The sequence below is a fragment of the Bradysia coprophila genome, unplaced genomic scaffold (genome assembly GCF_014529535.1).
Source record: "Bradysia coprophila strain Holo2 unplaced genomic scaffold, BU_Bcop_v1 contig_94, whole genome shotgun sequence".
Lineage (NCBI taxonomy): Eukaryota > Metazoa > Arthropoda > Insecta > Diptera > Sciaridae > Bradysia > Bradysia coprophila.
In genome coordinates, this window is record NW_023504022.1 from 4,234,482 (window position 1) to 4,256,401 (window position 21,920).

At 34.0% G+C, this 21,920-nt stretch overlaps 1 protein-coding gene across 10 annotated transcripts; it reads left to right on the forward strand.

The window, feature by feature from the left end:
• The first annotated feature begins 833 nt into the window (after positions 1 to 833).
• On the forward strand, positions 834 to 21,641 carry LOC119085025 (single-stranded DNA-binding protein 3). Of its 10 annotated transcripts, none has more exons than XM_037195202.1 (16): positions 834 to 1,976; positions 6,395 to 6,467; positions 6,533 to 6,594; positions 6,657 to 6,741; positions 6,798 to 6,842; positions 6,911 to 7,000; positions 7,905 to 8,003; positions 8,952 to 9,035; positions 9,352 to 9,400; positions 9,730 to 9,759; positions 12,115 to 12,293; positions 12,354 to 12,401; positions 12,459 to 12,519; positions 12,593 to 12,663; positions 12,734 to 12,931; positions 18,764 to 19,874. In XM_037195202.1, the coding sequence occupies exons 1-16, from the start codon at positions 1,918 to 1,920 to the stop codon at positions 18,866 to 18,868; spliced, it is 1,338 nt and encodes a 445-aa protein (XP_037051097.1). In that variant the 5' UTR covers positions 834 to 1,917; the 3' UTR covers positions 18,869 to 19,874. The 10 variants fall into 10 exon arrangements, with proteins under 10 accessions (XP_037051097.1, XP_037051102.1, XP_037051100.1 ...); XM_037195207.1 differs by having other exon boundaries at positions 19,451 to 19,874; XM_037195204.1 differs by having other exon boundaries at positions 835 to 1,976; positions 12,354 to 12,392.
• Positions 21,642 to 21,920: the final 279 nt, after the last annotated feature.

Here is a 21,920-nt window from a genome sequence, read left to right on the forward strand (position 1 = left end):
CAAATTCACCAAAATCGAATTTTGTGGCGTTGCCAAATTCAAGTGACAAATCTCGTAAAAATTGTCCAACAACACCGGGAGCATACTGTACCTTTTCCATGCAAACAAATTCACCAAAATCGAATTTTGTGGCGTTGCCCAATTCAAGTGACAAATCTCGTAAAAATTGTCCAACAACACCGGGAGCATACTGTACCTTTTCCATGCAAACAAATTCACCAAAATCGAATTTGTATGACGTGGTGAATTTTAAGAAAGTGGGTTGTCACTCGCGTATCATAATTTGCGTGACCTCCCTAAAGTTTACAGAAGGCAAGCTTATGACTTATTATCGGGTCTATTACTTCCATCGATCAAAATGTTTTTAATCGGTTGGTTTCCAATCTTGTACTTCAATTTCTTTAACATTTTTTTTTATATAAAGGACCATTTTACACAGAGCTAGCCATTGTTTTTTCATTATTTTTGTCGTCGTTATCGATAACAGATGAATATGTATGAGACAGATTAACATCAGCTAAACAGTACATTGGCTTTCAATTTGCAACCATTTTCGTTTGTTATAAGTACGGTATTTAAAACCAAATATCATCAATGAAAAAGCAATGCCCAGTTCGACTCATTCAACGAGTTTTGTGTCATTATCAAAATGCGCATAACTACATGGATATTCATACCGTCTCTTCAATTATTCTCGTTCATATATACAACACACCAATACAACGACAAATAGATAGGTTAGGAAACAAGTATATATAGACACTGAGTGGAATACATATGTAGAAAAACACATACTAAACACATACAAAACTAGGTTGACTGTACGCGCGTTCATGAAATTTCACTGGTAGTACTCAGGGACCGACAGCGACGTTCTGTGTATAACATTTTCTCAATATATTTGATTATTTTCATAAAATTATATTTCCGAAAAGAATTGAAGTGAATCAAAAAAAAACAACACACACACCGAATACATGTACCGTAGGACATCGAAAATTGTTACCAACCATGAGTTTAGTTACATGAAAAGTGCGTCGAAAGGGAAATAATTCGTTCCGATTATGAACTATTTACCGATAATTATGTTAAAACAATGTATCTATTGTTGTTATCGTGGTATTTGCGAAGAAATCTTTGATTTTCGGTCGAACATTGAATGAATGAAATTCGAAATTTAAAAAAAATAAGTCAACGAGGTGTTTGTGATTAACTTTTTATTTTAATTTTACTTTTTGTTTTAACACCATTTTTTCCGTGTAAAAAAAAAGAAACGTCGGTAAGGTGTACCACCAGACACAATAATATCATCAATGCAACCAATTCAGAACTCAAAGAAAAGAAAACTGTGCGTTCGGACGATATTGTATTGAAACCCAAAAATAAGTTTCGAATAAAACATAATAAGAAAACCGCAACGCTGAGAATATCACAATTTTTCCGATATTTTTTTTCTTCTTTTTTTTTGGTTACCCGAACTTCAAATTTCCGTTTGTTTACTTGCATCACCATTTTTGTCCAAAAAAAAAGTTCAGTGTGACACCACCACTTCGGAGTGAAAAGTTTATAAAATAGATTTCGCAGCGATTAAACATTCCAAAAAGTGGTCTTTGCTGCAAGATTTCATGTCTGTATCCATCAATAGTAAACAATTTATTTATTCGCAATATTCGGATTCAGACTGGGAGGACATGTGCTTATGTGGAAAGTAATATATAATTCAAGTGTGTGGACTAAACGCAGAAAAATTATCCAACGAAAAAAAGAAGAAGTTTTTATTGGACACCGTGTTTCATTAGATTTTAACGTTCCGACAGTGTCACTACTTAACTACTAGTGTCATTTTTTTTGTGTGTTTTAAGTCTTAAGATTGAAATTAGAAATATTTGTTTTGTACAAAATTGTTAATAATCACAAATGATGTATGGAAAAACAAAAAATGCAACAGTGCCGTCAGATGCTCAAGCAAGAGAAAAGTAAGTTTGAGAAGATTTCTTTTCCTTTTTTAATATTAAAATCAAATGAATGGAAAGGTGAACAACAGTAATCCGTTCATATGTACCTAATTGAACAGGTAATAGCGGCGTTGTGATCAAAAAAGAATTTCTCTCACGACACCTTCAATGCTAAAATTTCTGTACGAATATACATTTTTGTGTATTGTTTGGTTAAGCCATCAGCTATACACTCCGGTGTATAGGTAAACAGAAAGTATGAAATCGGCTATACCTGTTTCAGACTTTGTTGTAGTACCGAATACTGCCGGTAGACCGGGGAAGGGGTGCATAGGTTTGGAGAGAAAAATGCTATATTTGGGACAGATTTTCATGGAATTTTTTTTTCGGATAGCCTACGTATGTCCAGAGTCATAATAAACATAATAAGTACTTTTGATCATGAAATTTGCTTCGTGAATATTTCAATAAGAGTCTGCTTGCACCCACAATTTTTGTGTGTGTTTACACCACCTACCAGAAACGACATAAGCGTTTTATAGCACATTTCGTTGTATATAAGACACACTTGCCACGACTAGTCTTGTCGTCGTTGTCGATAGTAGATGGTTAGTCGTTTTTAAATGGGTAACTTATTGTTTACTGTCAACCAGCTACCAAACTTTTCCATATTCACTTCTGAGCAAACGTGGATTTCGGCGTCTTCGATTTTTTTTTTCATTGTTTACGACGATGTGCAACGTTGTCTTTCGTGAAGATTCTATGAGCCGCTAGAGTTATGCTGTAGTTATTCTGATAAGGTCTGAACTCGACCTTCTACAGTTTTCTGTGAGAAGGTGGTTGTGTCACCATAAAACTTCCAAATCAACACTGACAGTCAAATGAAAAAGAAATTTGTTTAAAAATACCTTAAAAACATTCGTATGACCCTTGCTGGTGAAAAGCGAAACAATACTCCCCGTTCTCAAATTGGTCGTACACAATTTTCATGCGCACAACAATAAAACAGTAAACACCGTTAATTTCAATTGTGTAATCGTAGGTCTAACAGAAATATTCTTTTCCACTTTTTTTTTTGCTGTTATACCATACACATGAGATCAATTTATTGCATTCGTTGTAGTACATCTAAACGTTCATAGAACAACTAGGTATATTTCGCATCGTCAAAGCCATTAAACATTCAAAACTGTGTTTTGCACGAAATCGATTCATTCGTTAGATAGTTGACAAGAAGAATTTTGTAAAATTCTGTGAAAAATTCATCGTCAAGAGACATTAGAGGGTTTACAGTTTTGAAAGCTCCTACTACCCATATTAGACTGCCACGAATCTTTGTAACTTTATTTGCACAGAATGAAGAACTTCATTTCGTCTTGATGGCTAAAAGAACCCATCTCATTCACCGTACCCTGATCCTTGACACTTTATAATCAGCGCACTCCGAAACAGGCACAAGAACAGTAGTCAGAATTTTTCAAATAAATTTAGTTTTTTGTGTTGGTATACTGCGGTGACCAAAGTTAGAGACTTTTTGACCATTAAAAAATCTGTTTGTTCTTGGAGTGCGTTGTTACAATAACTTTACAGTTTTCGGTTCATAACTATCGTCGTTGGTTATCTCACACTATTTTCGCGATGAAGCACATAGTTCATAGTCCATAGTCGTTCACCCTGACTTTAACGTACAACAATTCGTTGTACCAATCAACCCACTCCAAGAACAGGCACAAGAACAGAATTGAAATAAAAGGCCTCCACGATGATGTAGTAGTCCAAAATTCTCATATAAATTCAGTTTTTTATGTTGGCTATATGCCACTGCGTTCAATCAATAATAATAGAAAGGCCAGCGCCAGGTTTTTTTACGTTACGATTTAGCAACGGACTAAATGCAACAGTAGAACTCACCCACAGCGCGAGACTAAAAACTTCGAAAAGACTCTTGATAAGATTTGAAAAGAACAAACTAAAAAGGTGAAATGCCTACCAAGAGGTACTGAAAGTGGCTGAAATGCCTATAAATTTAAGAAGCTGAAATGCCTATTACTGGAAGCAACTTAAGCTGCAAAGACTAAACTCTTAAGAAATCACAGTCAAAACGTTTACAAAAAATAAAATACAAAAAAATGAAACAGGCAAACAAGAATTCACAGGTCTACAAAAGGTTTCTTCCAAGGCCGTTCAAAATGTCAATCGTCATCCACAGAGAAGTCAACACAACCTCACTTTGAAGTTTTAACGAACAAATTTGTTTAAGTTGCGAGAATGTTTGCTTCTGTGGATGACGGTCGGTTGTTTTCGGCCTGTCAAAATTCGTTTTTACCGTACCATGGAAGAAACCTATATGAATGAGAGATATATACGACATGTAGAAGAAAAACGTAGGCTAAAATTTTATGTGTTGGTAGTACCGAATTTGAGCTAGTTAGCTGTCAAAATTGTATGAGACGATGGTGTAGCGATGCTACAAAGTCTCATACATTTTGACAGCTATTTGAGCTAGTTAGCTGTCAAAATTGTATGAGACGATGGTGTAGCGATGCTACAAAGTCTCATACATTTTGACAGCTATCTAGCTCAAATTCGGTACCAACACAGGTTTTTTTGTTCCACTAATATTCAACTTTGTCGTATATATCACTCTTTCATATAGACCTTTTAAGTTGATAAAAAGACTTGATGGTCTGGAGGGATGAATTGACAGCTGACAGCTGCAATCGGTTTGCTTTTCATTGATTGTGTTCACTTTCGTTGAATAAAAGTGAAAAGTGAAAGATAGTGACCAAAAGCGAACCGATCACAGCTGTCAACTGTCAATTCATCCCTCCAGACCATCAAGTCTTTTTTTCAACTTAAAAGGTCTATATGGTTCCATACAAAATAAGAGACCAAAAAATGACCGTTAAAAAATCTTGTGCCTGTTATTGGAGTGCGTTGTAGCAATGTAATTCATCCGAAGAAAATTCTGTGCACGGTAATTCGGGTATGAATTGTGCACGTTGTGCATAGTCTAAAAAACCAAGTTGATTCCGATCGTCCTTAACTGACTACTATTTTAGTTTTTCGTTGTTCTGATTCTACTTTCAATTTCAATTTCTTGATTTGAGTGAGCAAAATTTGACCCATTCCTTTCTTAAGTTTCTTCAGTCTATTTTTTAGGTTTTTTAAGAACCTTTGTGCAGGAATATGAATTGCTGGTATAACTCTTCTTAAAAATGTAATTATTCGTAAGTAGGTCAAAAGATTTCATGAATTTTCATCGTTCAATATTATTCCGAAATATTGTCAAGTCAGCGTTAGTCGAGCAGCCGGTAAAAAATTAGCTTCTAATAACAGACTATCGGTTTTGTGGACACAAATATGTACAATGAATGTTTGAATTTTGCATAACAGCATTTTCATGTCTCACAATGATAAAAATGTGTGTCGGAATCGGATGCTAATTTTTATTGACTTTTATAAAAAAATGTAGAAAAAATTGAGATGTTGCGACAGTTCCCGCTGTTTTACATCGTATGAACATCAGAACTCTTTCCATTCAAACTCAACCACTTCAAATTTGTTTGAGATTATAAATCCACAGAAACTTACTAAAGTAACCTTTGTGGCCTGTTTCAATGCACTTCAAGCAAAAGTGCTTCGAGTGACAGCTGCCAAATGGAGCACTATTTTGTATAAAAAAATTTCCAGATTTTTTGACGGTATGTGATAATCTGGCACACGGTGCCAAAAGAACGCACTTTTAAACTACGTAAAAGGTGAACTCGCACACGCAAGCTTATTGCTGCAAATGCTTTTTAGCCATGTAATCGACTTAATGACTCCTTTTACAAAATTTTGGTATCGAAAAATTGTGTGCGAGTTCACCTTTTACGTAGTTGAAAAATGCGTTATTTTAGCACCATGTGCCAAATTACCCCACGCCTTTTTTGACATTGCCCGAAATTTGTTCGATTCACTGTTCCGTTTCAGTACCCTATTTAGAGTAAGTACCACTCGTGCTTGAAGTGCGTTGACTGTTGCAACAGTGACAGTGACAGTTGCAAAGAGAAACAAAACTCTTGTTTGCCCCGTGGGCGAAACAAGGGGTGAGAAAATAAAGATTTTCTCATCTGATCTGTCATCAGATAGAGAGCGTCAACAAAACACCATCTTCTCACTGCATTTGTGTGAAGAAATAGTTATTTATTTTATCTGTGGTAGACGGTAGATGTTAGGCAATGTCACGAGCTGTAGTTCGGACAAGTATGGTTGCTACGTGTGACGTGCACAACGTATACAAACATAGGAGGGGTCTTTTGGGTTGATCAACTTCCGCAAGGTTTTACCGTAGCAATTTTCCTAGATATTTGGAACCGAATTTTCTAAATTGCCCACGCGAATAGTTTTATCGCCTTTTACTGGTTTACTGATTTCGTTCGTTATTTTCTTCACAGATTGGCACTGTACGTCTATGAATACCTTTTACACGTGGGGGCAACGAAAGCAGCACAAACATTTTTGTCAGAAGTAAGTCGGACGATCGATTTTGTTTCATTTACTTACCGATAACATTTCGCATCTTTCCCTCGCAGATACGATGGGAGAAAAACATAACACTAGGTGAACCTCCGGGATTTCTACATTCCTGGTGGTGGTAAGTGATCAAGATTCGATGATAGTCCGGACAGAGTTGTGATGAACCATTTTTTTTCGCAGTGTATTTTGGGACTTATACTGTGCTGCTCCTGAACGACGGGATCAGTGTGATCATTCATCCGAGGCCAAAGCATTTCATGATTATGTATGTTGTCGCTTGTCGTACGGTAGTTTCCACCACTAATGTCGTTACATTTTTAGGGCTTTGTTAGTTCAGGATATGGCGTGAATGGACTTGGTGGACACGTAAGTATTGATGACCTGTTACTGATTGTCTAAAGTTTCGTAAATTAACAAATTTTCCAAATCAACAGAACACTGGTCCAGCACCAAGTCCGTTGGGACAAATACCGCCGAATGAGGGTGGTATGCCTGGTGGACCAATGGCGCCAAATTTCTTTCCAGTAAGTGTTTCTGTTTGTCGATCCGTTTTCTATCTGTAATTTTATTTCGGGTTTGGTTGATGTGTAATATCCGTGGTATTTGACGATTTGTTTGTGTTAATTTTCTGTAACATTTTCTTCAGTGGTCGGCCAATGTTATTCAATTTATGTAAAAAGTGTGTGGTCACATTTGACCGAATCAAAAACAAAATTTCATTCACACCAACACTAACACATCACACACACACATATGCACCATATGCCATTACATTTTCACTCAATCCTTACGTGTAAATGTATTGTAAATCATTCCTCATCTTTCATACAGACCTTCTTAGACCCTGGACACTATTATTGCATCCCAAATCGTCTCCGAATCTGTCTGTACAAAAATCCTAAAAGTTTTATTTGAGAACTTGCTGTGTGGAAGTACTGCCGTTTGCTGCACTGAGTCACTGTCATATCAGTGATATTAGTGGTTAAATAGACGTTGCTTTATGCTAACAATTGCACAGTCTTGAGATTATGCTTTTTTGGTGGGAGTTAGGGTATAACCAAAATTGCTTAACAGTCTCACCAGTGCGCTCTATGAGAAAGTAGGACTGCTTATAAGTCTAGCCATTATGGCAGAATCTGTGCACTTGGTCTTCCTTTTTCAACGATTCGATCAAATTCCAATCGAATCTTTGATCACGAATAAATTCCTCTTCTCTGATTAATCAAAAACTGTATTTCTTGCTTCTTCGTTAACATCCGGCACTCTCGTTTAGAATCGTCTTCGCGGTTGCCTGTAGGAACTGTTCGTATTTTAGTTGAATTTCTTTTATTTTAAAAAAAATTTTAATTTCTTTTTTGGATTTAATTATTTTTTAGCTTGTTTTTCGTTCTTTCCTTTAGTTTTTGTTTTTGTACATTTGTGTTTCAGAATTCCACAATGCGACCATCACCGCCAACACATCCAACTAGCCAGCAGTCCCCTCATCCTCAGCCTCCACCCTCACATAATCAAATGATGTCGGTTCAGGTTAGTAAGCATAAAGGGATTAGCACTGAGCAGAAAATTGAAAATCCTGAGGGTCTGGGTGTTCGATGACAATAATGTTTCTTCTGTTGCGTCACTTTTGTTCAATTTATTATTTAGAACGAGTCAGTTGTTCATTTTTCGTTAATTTATTATTGTTTCTTCTAAGCCAGATAGTTCCCGAGATATTGACGGTTCTTAGGGTACTGTATCAATGACGAACATTAAATGTAGGAAGCAAATCATTGAGTCCTTTATCATATTTTTGTGCCTCAGGTGGGGTGCTTTTTGTGATCAAATACTGAATGTAACGAAGAAACTTGTAGATTTAACAATGTTGGGACATGTAGAAACTACACCCTTATGTGTTGCATAAGATTTTCTAGTTATACTAGGAAATATCAATTGTGATCCGGATAAGACTCAACATTTGAATGGACCGAACATCAGTAGTTATGGGGCTATGCAATAATTAATGGGTACAAAAATGAGGCAAAGAAGTGAAGAAGTTTACCGACCTTCGAGGGCTTAGAGGGCGGAAAAATGTGTTTTTGTAGAATTGCAGTTCTGAGAAGAGCTGTAACTTCTGAGTAGTTGTAACTCGTAAAACGCGTGTTACGATCGCAAACCATCACTTTAAATACTCGTTGTCACTATGTTAACTGCATCTCTGCGTTTTCTTAAATCGGGAGATGGGGTCAAAATGGGCTATGCCGGAAATTGGAAGCGATAGAGCTTCCACAAAAACTTTGGATTTCATTAGTGCATGTCTCGTTCGGATATAAATGTTTCTGTCACACCAAAATATCATAACAATTTTTGGATTCTAAAACTGTGTCGTTTCCACCATTCAAAAAGCGAATGCACCAAATTGATTTGTCGTCATCGTACCAAAACAAATTGTTCATTGTTCTCATCAATGTTTTTTTTCTAAAATATTTAATTCAACAGCCGTTTATGGGTGCGCCTAGATATCCATCTGGGCCACGGCCTGGTGTCCGGATGCCACAAGGAATTGGCAATGATTTCAACGGAGTGAGTCTAAAAAAAAAAACAATTTGGAAATGATTTCATTTTCGGTTTCCCAATGTCATTTTGTGTCACTGGCAGAGAGAGGAAAAGTCTCTGAGATTTCGATAGACTTGATCGATCGAGTGAACGATTGACATTTTGAAACTTTAGAAATTTTGGCTTTTGATTTTGGAAAGATATAATTCCTTGTAATTAACACTTTTTTCTTGTAAATAATCATTTCACTAATTTAATAGTAAATCCAGTTCTACTTTAACTAAGCTCTTGATCTTTTTCAATGGAAAATTATTTTTGTTAACGAAATACAAATTTCTTCTAGCCTCCCGGACAAGCTATGATGCCAAATAGTATGGATCCTTCCAGAGGAGGTAAATAAGAATCCATTTGACGAGGGGAAAAACCACTAGACGAAAGTCTGATTCGCTAATACGAATTTGTACATATTAATTTAAAAGTGAAAATTTTAAAAGAGAAACTAACAGACTTCCAGAAAGACTGTTCAAATTCGATAACTTTCCATATTTATTTCCAGAAATTTGATTGGCGTGTCACACTAATTTCAGTAGTGATCTTCCCCTCGCAAACTTTATTTTTAAGTTCTTTATAGCTAACAATTTTGTTGAAGAAATCAAATTTGTTTTTTTTTTGATGAAAAACTTAATTAATTAAAACAAAAATATTTTTTTTATTAATATAGGTGAAGCTGGAGATTTTGTAGCATGGCAAGGTAGGCAATTAAATGTCGCTTGTCAGCTACTTATTTATTTTCGTTATTTTTTTTGTTGTTGTTCCTAATTTTTTTATTTTTCTATTTTATGCTTCTAAAATAAAAATTTGTTAATTTAAACAAATTCTGTAATTTTTTCCAACTCTTTTTTTTATGTTGTAGCTGTAAATGACCAAACAAATCGCCAAACATTTTCATTTTCTGGCAATTTTTATTTTGTTCATTTTGTTAATAACAAGTTCGCACAAATTACACACACACCCACACACATTCATAAAGAACACAAACTCAGATAAAGAAAATCATAAACGAACCCCGAAAATGGAAAACTTTTTTTTTTGTAATTTATTTCGACTACATACGTGGAAGAACAGCAGTAAGTTATCAATTCCAATGAAATCCGGAACGGAAGGAACTCAATGCCAGCCACAATATCATGTGACGTCCTTTTCATGCCAAAGTTTTACAAAAACAGTTTGTACTTAGCCTACATGAAGGCGTTGAAATAATCCAATTTCGGTAATTACGTTCTGCCGGCATCCTTTTCTCCTTCACAAACGTTCGCCCTTTTTATTCAGATCGAACTTACTTTTACAATTATTGTTTTACATTCTTCAAAAATATTTTCTTTACCGCGTACAGTCGACGTCTGTAAAAGTTTGACGTGAATTTGCTTCAGCTGGTTTTCAACTGGTCAACAAACAACAACTGATCATACGGCCTTATACGGGTGAAATAGTAGCATACGCGCTCGTATAAGTGGTAAGATCGTATGAACAGTTTTGGTTGTATGAGTGGACGAGCTGATAAACAGCTGACGCAAATTCATGTCAAAATTTCACTGACATTTGCTGTAATTTAAAATAAATTTCATGAAAGCTATAGTTCAGCTTTCCTGCAAGTACTTGCACTGCTCCATTTTATCAAACATTACCATTCGCTAAGACGTCAACCAGTGTAACTATCGAATCTTTTGTGCCCTTTATTCCTTCATATTATACATGATGGCATTGCTCTTTAGCCTTGCTTCAGTTTTGTAAATTAACGAATCTCGACGCAATAACCGATTCGGTGCATTGTTCTAGATAACTTACTGCGATCCAAAAGTGTGACCCAGAATTGTAAATTCATCTCGATTTCGAAAATTTCAAGCACATTGAAATAATTACAAAACTCTATTTGGCCATCATTTGACGATTGTGTGTTGAAGCAGAGGATCTTTGTTTGCCTCCAAAACATTTATAGGGAATAATAAACAATCTCCAGCTTGACGAAATTTATTGAAAAAAAATATTTCACTGTGCTTTTTACGGAAAGAAATAAACTTTCGAATGGTTTGAATGATCAGATTCATTACTGCAAAGCAATAGTGAATGTTTAGCTCATTAACAGCCAGATATTTAAGTAAGAACCAAATGTCTTATCAACGCACTTCAAGCATGAATAGAGTACTGAAAGTGGACGGTGTAGCAAACGAATTTTGACACTGTAAAAAACCTGGATTTTTCATACGAAATAGTACTATATTTGACAGCTGTCACTCGAAGCACTTTTGCTTGAAGTGCGTTGGTCTAATGCAAAATTTGTACTTTTAAATGGTTAAAGACGATTTATTGGCGCAAGTTCAACTATTTCAAAGTATAAAATTTGTTCGGCAGGTCATGAAGTCGAAACATTGGTTTGAATCTGAGGTCGGTTGAAATCAATGTCGACACTCCCAATCTCAAAGAATTGTTTTTTAATTTACAAAATTCTTCTTTTCTTGTCATCTTTCGCTTTTGTATTTTTAATTTTTCATTGTTTCACAACTTTTATGAAAGAGTTCTACGATACAGATATAAATTGATGTCGCATTCAAATCCTCTATGAGAAAACTCTTTTTTCATGAGTTGTTATTTGTCGGCTATTTTGGTTTCGTTCTAAGAATTTTAGTTTGGAGTCTAAGTCTGTGACAAGTTTTTCGGTGTTATTGAACTTCCTCAGATATCAAGGCTTGAATCCGAAATTTTGTCAAACAAATCTGTCGAAACCATTTTCAGAAAGTCGATTCAGATTTGAATGTCATAATACTCAGATCACTTGCGAGACCACTTTTAGAACCATAAATATTACGACATAATGACATGCGTTCAATTAAAAATCGATTTGATTTGACTTCTCTCTCATATATATCACATGCATTAACGCACGAAATTTCCAATAAACATTTTCGTTCCATCGAACGCTTCAATTTTTAGAACAAAACCAAGTACAAAACTTTGAACTCGATTTTCATCTTCATTTTGTAAACTAAAGCCAACATCTGGTCTATAGTGACCTGAATTTATGAACGTTAAATTGTACAATTACCTTTAGGAGGACCACCTGGCATTGGAATGAGTCCGCGAATGAATCCGCCTCGGGGACCTGGAATGGGTCCGATGCCAAATTCGTATGGACCTGGAATGCGAGGACCGCCACCAAACAGTAACTTACCAATGCCTCCGATGGGAATGTCTGGCGGGCCAAGACAGTGGCAACCGAATACATCAACGGTATGTTGTGATTTGGTTATTAACCAAGTTTAGTTTGTTCATTGTACATTTGTCTTTCAGCCAATGAGTTACTCGTCGTCTTCGCCTGGAAATTATGGAGTAAGAGAAGTTAAAATAAGTTTAAAAAAATTGCGACAGAAAATATATTTTGTGTAATGCTTTCAGGGACCACCTGTGTCTAGTGGACCTCCTGGACCTGGAACACCAATAATGCCGTCTCCGCAAGGTATTAAACTATATTCTATTCAAACTCAATTTTATCATCGGAAAAATGACCTTTGTCTCTCTCCCTACTTTAGATTCATCAAATTCTGGTGGTGAAAATATGTACACTTTAATGAAAACGGTTCCGAGCGGAAACATGGGTGGTGTAAGTTAAACAAATTTGAAAAAAAAAATTAACGAAATCATGCCAATCATTCCAATTCTGTTGTTAACAGGAGTTTCCAATGAGTGGTGGTCCAGACGGACAAATGGGACCGATGGGACCTAATTCTATGGGTCCAGTGCTGAACGGAAATGACTTAGATGGAATGAAGAATTCTCCGGCCAACGGTGGGCCAGGAACACCGCGAGAAGATTCGGGCAGTGGCATGGGTGATTATAATTTAGGCGGATTCGGTGGGCCGGGAGAAAATGTAAGTACATCCAGACTATTCACAACATTTGTTTGATTTAGGGAAGTCAAATTTTATCATTTTTTTTCTGTTTTGCCCATTGTAACGTCTCGTTGTAAATATTGGAATTAAATTTGATTTTTTTTTTGTCGAATTTGTTTATTGCTGATGCGCGTTAATTGTTTTTCATTTTATTTTTTTGTACTTGATTCATGTGCTTTATTGACCAATATTTACAGAAACTGTGTAATCGATTTGACGTTCATATTTTGTTATTTTTAATTGATTTTTGTTTTAAGTTAATTTTTTTACTCGTTGTAACCGTGTTCGTCCAGTCCACCGTTATATTTTTTTTTTATTTTCTTAAATTTGGAAATTGTTTCGTTAGTTTAAAATAGAAATGGCTTTTTGTGACTTTGTTTTATTTGTTAAATTTATGTCCACAGTCTCAATTGTTTTTTTTTTAATTTGTGGCATCGCATCACCAACACCACTTTCCCATTTATTGTAATGGTTAATGTAAATCACTCTCGTAAATTACTCGTTTACGAGCGTGAGAAGTTTAATGTTTGGGGGTCGTGTCGTGCACTATTAAAGTTCACATTTCTATTAGTTTATTGAGTCTTCTCCTGGTGACGTTAAGGCACCGCTCGACCGCTCAGCCTATCAGTTATACTATCCAATTCGAGAATTTTAAGAAAGTTCATTTTCAATCCAAATTCTCTCTGAAGAGTAGACTCATTAAACATACGTAATGTGTGTCATAAATCTCATAAATCTTACTCTTCATGGAACAGCAACCGATTTCATTAAAACCATTTCAATTCCAAAGTTATTTCGAATCCAAAAGCTTATGCAAATGATAACTCTTTGGATAGTACAACTGCTGAAGAGGCATGGATACTTTCAAGTTTTTTATTCTGGTGACGTGTCATGGTTACATAACTGAAATTAGAGTCTACATTTGGGCGTTTCGTATTGTATTGGCGCTGAAAATTCCATTTTTAGTGTTGACGACAACAGCCACCACAAAATGAGTCAGCTTTCAATAAAAAATGAATTTGTTTCTCTGAGCAAAATCAACAGTTTATGGAAAGGCAAACTGTTGACTTTTCTCACCGAATGAACTGCCACAAACAAAACTATTTTTTATTGAAAGCGGACACAATCGTGGTGGCTATTGTCGTCAATATTCAAAAAGGAATTTTTGTAAAAAGTTATGAGCGAAAATAAAATGCGAAACACCCGAAAATAGACTATAATTTAAGCTAAATATCCATGTCACTTAAGTCGCCAGACGCTAGAGCACTTGAAAATCACAACTTTCATCGAAAGTGTACAAAGTTCCACACTTTGGTGCAGGTTTACCCGATTTATGTTGAGGGTTTTACTAAAGTTACAGTAGAAAATATTGCGCTGTGAGCACAATAAAGCTCAATACAAAAATGTTTAAGGAATAAAACTGAGCCCTCGATTTTGATTCCATTTCTCTCTCATGATCCCTCTATAAGGCAGATGCAGAGTAGGGCGTATCGAATTTTGAGAATTTTAAGGGTCGCGATAGCCTGTGTGCGGAAAACGTAGATCATTGAAAACTAATTCCAGGCATATGGTTGATGGATCCGAAGGTGCCCGGGAAGAAGTCCCCCCGGACGACTTTAACTTTCAAATGGTCATAACTCGGAAAGTTGAGAGTATTTCTGAAAACAATGTTCTAGCAGGATGTAGAGCGTTAAAAACTCTACAAAACTGCCAAAGAAACTGATGGTCCAAAAGGTGTGTCTGTCGAGGTTTTCTAACATCGAAAGTTCGACATTTTGGTTTTTTACTTTTATTTCCTGAGAGACAAATTATTAACTTTAGCTTTTGGCATGAGGTTGTAGAGGAGGTCGAGTACTGCCAGTACACTAGGCATTGTCCCGGTCGGCGATCCATCCGAAACCACTTTTTCAACATTTTTGAATGGACTTTTTAAGTGTACCCACGTCGCCCATGAAGCCAGTGCACACAATGTAACCGGTGTTGCTGAGTCGAGGTAACCTTGGCCAGTAAGTGCACATAATATTCCATAACAGTAGCTGAACTCTTTTACCAAATATTTAAGAATTCGGTGTAGCACATTTTGTACTACAAAATCTGAGAAAGTGAAATTTGTGAGAAAAACAACAAATAATCGTTTTAATTAGTTATTTGACCCACGAACAGTAGTAAGAAGTCGATTTCGTTGCAAATACACATTTTTCGATATTTTTACAAAAGGTTGAACTTCGTGGTATACCGTGTCAATATAATGTGCTACATCGAGATCCCAAATATTTTGTAAAAGAGTTCTGTTATGGAATATTATGTGCACTTACTGGCCAAGGTTACCTCGACTCAGCAACACCGGTTACAGTGTCTGCACTGGCTTCGTGGGCGACGTGGGTACACTTAAAAATATTCATTCATTAATGTTGAAAAAGTGGTTTCGGATGGATCGCCGACCGGGACAATGCCTTGTGTACTGGTAGTACTCGACCTCCTCTAGAACCTCATGCCAAAATCTAAACTTAATAATTTGTCTCTCAGGAAATAAAAGTCAAAAACGAAAATGTCGAACTTTCGATGTTAGAAAACCTCGACAGACACACCTTTTGGACCATCGGTTTCTTTGGCAGTTTTGTAGAGTTTTTAACGCTCTACATCCTGCTAGAACATTGTTTTCAGAAATACTCTCAACTTTCCGAGTTATGACCATTTGAAAGTTAAAGTCGTCCGGGGGGACTTCTTCCCGGGCACCTTCGGATCCATCAACCATATGCCTGGAATTAGTTTTCAATGATCTACGTTTTCCGCACACAGGCTATCGCGGCCCTTAAAATTCTAAAAATTCGATACGCCCTACTGCAGAGAGCAAACGAGAATAAGCAATTCAATTAAATAACGCCAATTGACTTACAGAGTTTGAGCCAATCAGATGATAGTATTTGCCTTACGGATTTTAGGGAAATTTCCCGTTATTTGCACTTGTCTTATATCGCATGTCAGGGCTTTTTTTGGAATTTTAATTCTGAAAAATTCCGAAAGATTTTGAAAAGTTCCAAAACGTTCTGAATTTTTCAGAATTAAAATAAGCCATCGGAGTTCAAATACGGAATGTGCAGAAAATTGACTTTGTACTGTCACTCCGAAGTGTTTATCCAAGGACTTTCCTTGCTTCGTATCAAAGTTACTTCGAAGTTAACAATTAAATGCGAGAACCAAGTCCCCCATTAACGGACGAAATATTTATGTTCTTTTTCGTAGATCTGTTTCATGTTTCAGTCGATGATGCGATGCGTTAATAAAAGTACATACAAAAACCACCGTGTCCTCATCTCGGCATTTTATTTGCTGAGTGAAAGGAATAACTCTGTTACAAATATGTGATGTTGAAATTGGATTTTTATTTTTTGGATTAATTGATTCGATCTGATTTGTCATTTTAGATGTGTTTTAAGTTTCTGCCGACAACATTTTCTTTTTATCAAACTTAATATTTGCATGGTTGCTCTTGCTGAAAATGATAATGCTTTTTGTAGAAATCGATCGATTACTTTTGCTTTTAATTGAATTATTTTTGTTTTTTTTTTTTTGGTGGATTGATTTGCTTTCTTTTTCCTAAAAGCTTCTGTTATTAGTTCTAATGAAAGACTGCTAACCATATTCGGTAAACGTTTTATTATTTCGTTTAAAAATTGGTCGTACAGAGTGAACTGATCTGCAGAACACTTTCGCTTTTCGGTCTCTTTGTCGTAGTATACTCAGAACATTTTCCAATTTTGAACGATAAGCTAGACTCGACAATAAAGAATATATGTTCCATGCAGATGTAAAAACAGAGACACTTACGGAACATACAGGCCAATTGTAATGAATTCACATAATTTCAACAGTATGCGATTCACATGCCTCAAAGATTCATTTACTTTGATAAAGACGGTATACCGACCCGTTTAAACATTTCATTCATCAGCTCTCGTTCCAGCTTAGAAAGATCCATACTTTGTAAATTTCGCCCAAAGAAATTGCTCAACTAATTGTGACTGCAATACGTATCAGTATCCAATTACCATCTGAATCGGTGATAAGTGATTATTGACTCAATCATTGTTACGTGTAGATTTAGTTGTAATGAAGAGAAAATCTATCGCATAAGACGAAAACGTAACTTTATTTTGAATGGTAGGGGACGGAGAATTTTCCTTTTCTGCAAATCCTTCGTTTTCGTCTACATAGCCTATAAGCACATATCTTGCTTGACAATTGAAGTACTAGACGTTTCGTGTTTTCTGTTGGACTGGTTAACCAGAATATACAAACAATAAACAAAGTAAAAGCTTGTTCCGATTTTCATATTTCTAAAAAAATGGCTTGCATTGAAGCAATAGCAACTACAGATACAGATCCGCTGAAAGTGTTATAATAAGAAAGTATTTCAATCGTAAAACTTGCCTCTAAATAACTCGCTGGAACTGAGATTGCTTACGAATGTCATCTCGTTTCCACTGATAACTGAGCGCTTCAGTTTTAATTCAGTGTAAAAAAATGCTATTTTGAATGAGTTCGGTAAAAATCTTATCAGACCTTATCGGATGTAACACCAAAAGTTAACATCAATGTAGGGCCGAAACACTAAATATTACGGAGTCAGTTTTTCGCCTTAGGAAATGTTTATCTGGATCGATAATCCTCAAAGTTTCAGAGTTTTAAATTTCATTTTCGTTTTAAAAGAATGACCGCAGTTTCGGTGTCGTTTTTAAAAACCAAAAAAAAAAAAAACTGTAAAAAGTGACGACATTGCAAGCAGCAATTTAGTTGGAAATTTAGTTTTTTATGAAATACAGTGGTCGTTGATAGCGAGAAACGTTCTATTGGGGGTACTTATTAATTTCTTACAACTGTCTATCCTATGCGATACACTCCTAAGTTAATAAACACCATTGTGGTTCATTTTAATTGTTAAGAGCAATGAACCATTTGCAAATTAGTAGCCTATATTTGGGCGGGAAATTATTCGTTTTTTGATGATTCCTTTGAAGCAAAATCTTTTTTTGAAAAAGCACGGAAAAATTGGTTTGTAGATCAAAACGTATCAAACTTGGAGAAACCTGTGCAGATTACACAAATTTACACAATCTGCAAAGGTTTTTACAGGTGGGATAAGTTATCACCCAGAAACCAATTTTTCCTTCGAAAGAAACACATTTTAGCGTGCTCAAATGGTTTTACTTTTTCAAATAAAGATTTTGGTTCATAGAAATCATCAAAAAACGAATATTTTTCCTTTTAAATGTAGGCTACAAATTTGCGAAGGGCTCATTGTTCTTAAGAGAATCTCGTTCTGAATTGATAGCAAATATCCTTATGGGAAGACACGTAGATATTAGAGATCGGTTATCGATAAAATGTATTCTATGCCAAATAGAGGTTTGTCAGTCTAACCGCTCTCATTTGTCCAAAGTGTACAGCAGAAAGTCACTATAAAAAGCCAATTTTAAACACGTTTTTACATTTCAATTAATTAATTTGGTAAATTCAACTGAAAATAACAAAATTAAAAATCATTCAACTCTGAATTTCTTTTTCCCATTTTCTTTAAATTTTTTTTTGTTTCGTTAAATGTTAATTTTACATTTTTCCTGTTTTTTTTTTCACGTTAATTTTTTATTAATTTGTTTTTTGTTTTTTTTTTTTATTATTTTTCATCGTCATCTCCATTGAATTTTTTTTATTATTTCTCGTTCGATTGATCTTTTATAGAATTGAAATTTAAACCGAAAATAAAACTAAAAATTGGCTTTGCTTTGTTTTTTTTTACATTTTGAATTACAGGACCAAAATGAATCGGCAGCTATCCTCAAAATAAAGGAAAGCATGCAGGAAGAGGCGAAACGATTCGAGAAAGATTCCGATCATCCTGATTACTTTATGCAATAACATTCTTTTTCTCTAAACAAGAAAACCATACAAAAGCGAAAGGGCTAACTAAAATAAATTATTCAAAAATAAAATTAAAAGAAAGAAAGAAAAAAAAACCAAATGAAAAACAAATGAATGAAAAAAATGATAATAGATTGAGAGACGAAAAAAAAGAGAAACGTTACAACCTCAAAAGTTAAAACTATAATCACCACCACCAAATTCACGGAATTATTTTTATTTTTGACATAATTTCATGTACTTTTTTTTACTAATTCTAACCACGTAAAGGGTAATTAAGTATCGACATAGTATTTACTTCTATATCTTTTTATCCTATGGTTTTTATATCCTGTTTACGTTGCTGGATAACGTGTTTTTTTATCGACTAATAAAACAAATAAATGAATAAAACAAATCGAATTTCATCATCACAAATTACGCCATTTTTATCGTTTGAAACAATAAAAATTAAATAAAAATTTAAAACTGAAATCAATTAAAAACAAATCCAAATAAATAATCAAACCAATGTTGTCGTTAACCAAAAAAAAACAAACAATTTTTCGCTACTTTTTTTTTCTTCTCTTCATTTTTCAGTTGTGGAGTTAAAAAACCCAAGCAAAATTTTGGTATATTGTCCCAGCAAGAATGGATTTTGTTTTGTCAAAATTTTAAAAAAGAACAAACAATTCAATTCATTTCGACAAGAATTTTATTTTGCTTTGAAATGAAGACAAGACAGACATGTGATTTGACGATTGACAAGTATTTTTTTCTGTTTTTTTGCTAGTTAGTTTTACTATTTTTAATTTAACGAATTTTTTTTAATTGCTGTCGTCCGACATTGTTGTATTTTTTTATTATTATTTTTACTTAGCGATTTCTCTTATTTAAATCATGGTGGTAAGTAGTTTTAACTCAACAATTATTTTTTATTCGAAATAATTTTATTGTTTTTGTTTTTTCGTATTGCGTCTCTCATTGTCATTTCAATAAATATGTTCGGTTTTCGTAATAAAATGTAGAAAAAAAAATGATTTTAAAATCTCAGAGATGGTGTAGCTATGTTTTCTTAAAAAAAAAATCAGCAAAATAAACACAAAAACTTAAATGAAAAAATCTTAAAAAAGCGTTTAATTTTTTTTTTCTCTAAATAAAACAAAATAAACGAAAAAAAGAGTAATTTGAATAAAATCTAGTAAATTAATACAAATAAATCTTTAAAAACAAACTGAAAACTATGCAAACCGTTCAAAACCAAAATAATAGCGACAGAAGATCCCTAATTGTTCCCTAATCATTTTCCGAAATTGAAATTCAAACTTAACAGAGGAAACAGAAAATTTATTTCTAATATAGAAGTAGCTTTTAGGTCATTTTTGTGTAGAAATGGAATAAATTGTCGCCTGTTTCATTGTCACAACGCTAGACATTTTGTTGGACGAAATATCTTTTTATTATTTTCAATTTTCCATTACATTTTTGTGTACCATAGTAATGTATAAATCCAATCAACGCACAGAATGAAAATATATTTAAAAAAAAGTGTCCGTTACGGTAGCAAGATAATCCGTTCGTTTAAAAAGAAAATAATTAAAAATAAATAAATTTAATGAAAGCTACACGAAACATTCCGTTTAATTATTTCATCTTATTGGTTAACCTTTGCAGATGCTTCCATTTCTCTTGATTCTTTAATTTAACGTAAAGGAAGAAAAAATGTTAAAAAAAAAACGAAAAAGTAAAAAATCTGAAATTTTAAAGTGATTATCTGAAGAAACCAAACCATTTTCAATTATGAAGTTTATTCGAATACTGAATGGACTAGTGTACATCACAAAGAATAATTATTTTTTTTGTTAACAAAAGAAAGAAAATTCATTTTTTTTTCTTGTTTTGCCAGCAAAAAGGGAAAGGAGAATTGTTGAACATTGTTGACAATTTTGGTAGTTTAATTGTAATTTAATATCCAAATGATTGAAACCCATTTTTAATAATAAAGAAAAAAAGCAAAAAGATGAAAAACATTCGATGTGATTGATTGTTTGGTATGAATATAGTTTAAAAAAGATAAAGATAAAAAAGAAAGAAAAAAACATTAAAACCGCTCAGGTATGGCGATTTTTACAAATATTAAAAGTAAACACATTTAAACAAGAAAGACGTAAAATTTTTACATTAAAAAAATTAAAAATGGAAATTAAATTAAAATTAAAAAAGAAAAAATAATTAAATTGAAAAAGAATTAAAATAAATAAAATCTTAGTGTAAATAGGTAAGGTAATGTTATTACTATTTTAAATAAAATAAATGAAAAAAGAAAAAATCTTGAGAAATGTCGTTGATTTTGAACGCACCGTTTTGTGATCAACAAATAACTATATTATATACCACTCACTGGGTAATTCACTGTATTAGTGTCCGACGATTTTTTTTAACTTTTCTCTCGCAATTTATAGAAGAAAGAAAGTGTAAATCCGGCCTCATCCGGAACTAATTTTTTGTTTCGAAAATTATTTTTTTTTGTGGTAATTTTAGTATTTATTTAGTGGTATAAATCTTTCCATCACACAGACACATTATTCTTGCAACTTTTCTTAATTTATAATCACACTGTTAAAAAAATATTGAGCAAAAGAAAATGAAATGAAAAAAACAAGTTCAGAATGGGGGATACAATTTTTTCTGTTTTTCTGATATAAATATTATCACTGTGGAATGATTGTGAGACGAGTAAAAGTGTAAAAAATAAATTATTTAAGAATTAAATTAGTGACAACAACAACAACAACAAAAAAACACAGAAAAAAAATCATTAACATTATGTATAAATTTTGAGACTATATAAAAAAGTATAAAAATAAAACTGCAAATATATATGTAAAGTAATGATTCAAAAACCAAAGCGTTTTCAATTACCGAGCGGGAGTAAATAATTTTAAAGAACAGTCCTTCCTTTAGCTAACAATCGTTGTCTCTGTGACTGACGAAAAATATAAAAGGTAAGTTACTACCACAAAGGTGTCAGTCATTCACACCCAGAAAAAGAAAATTCAGACAATACTCC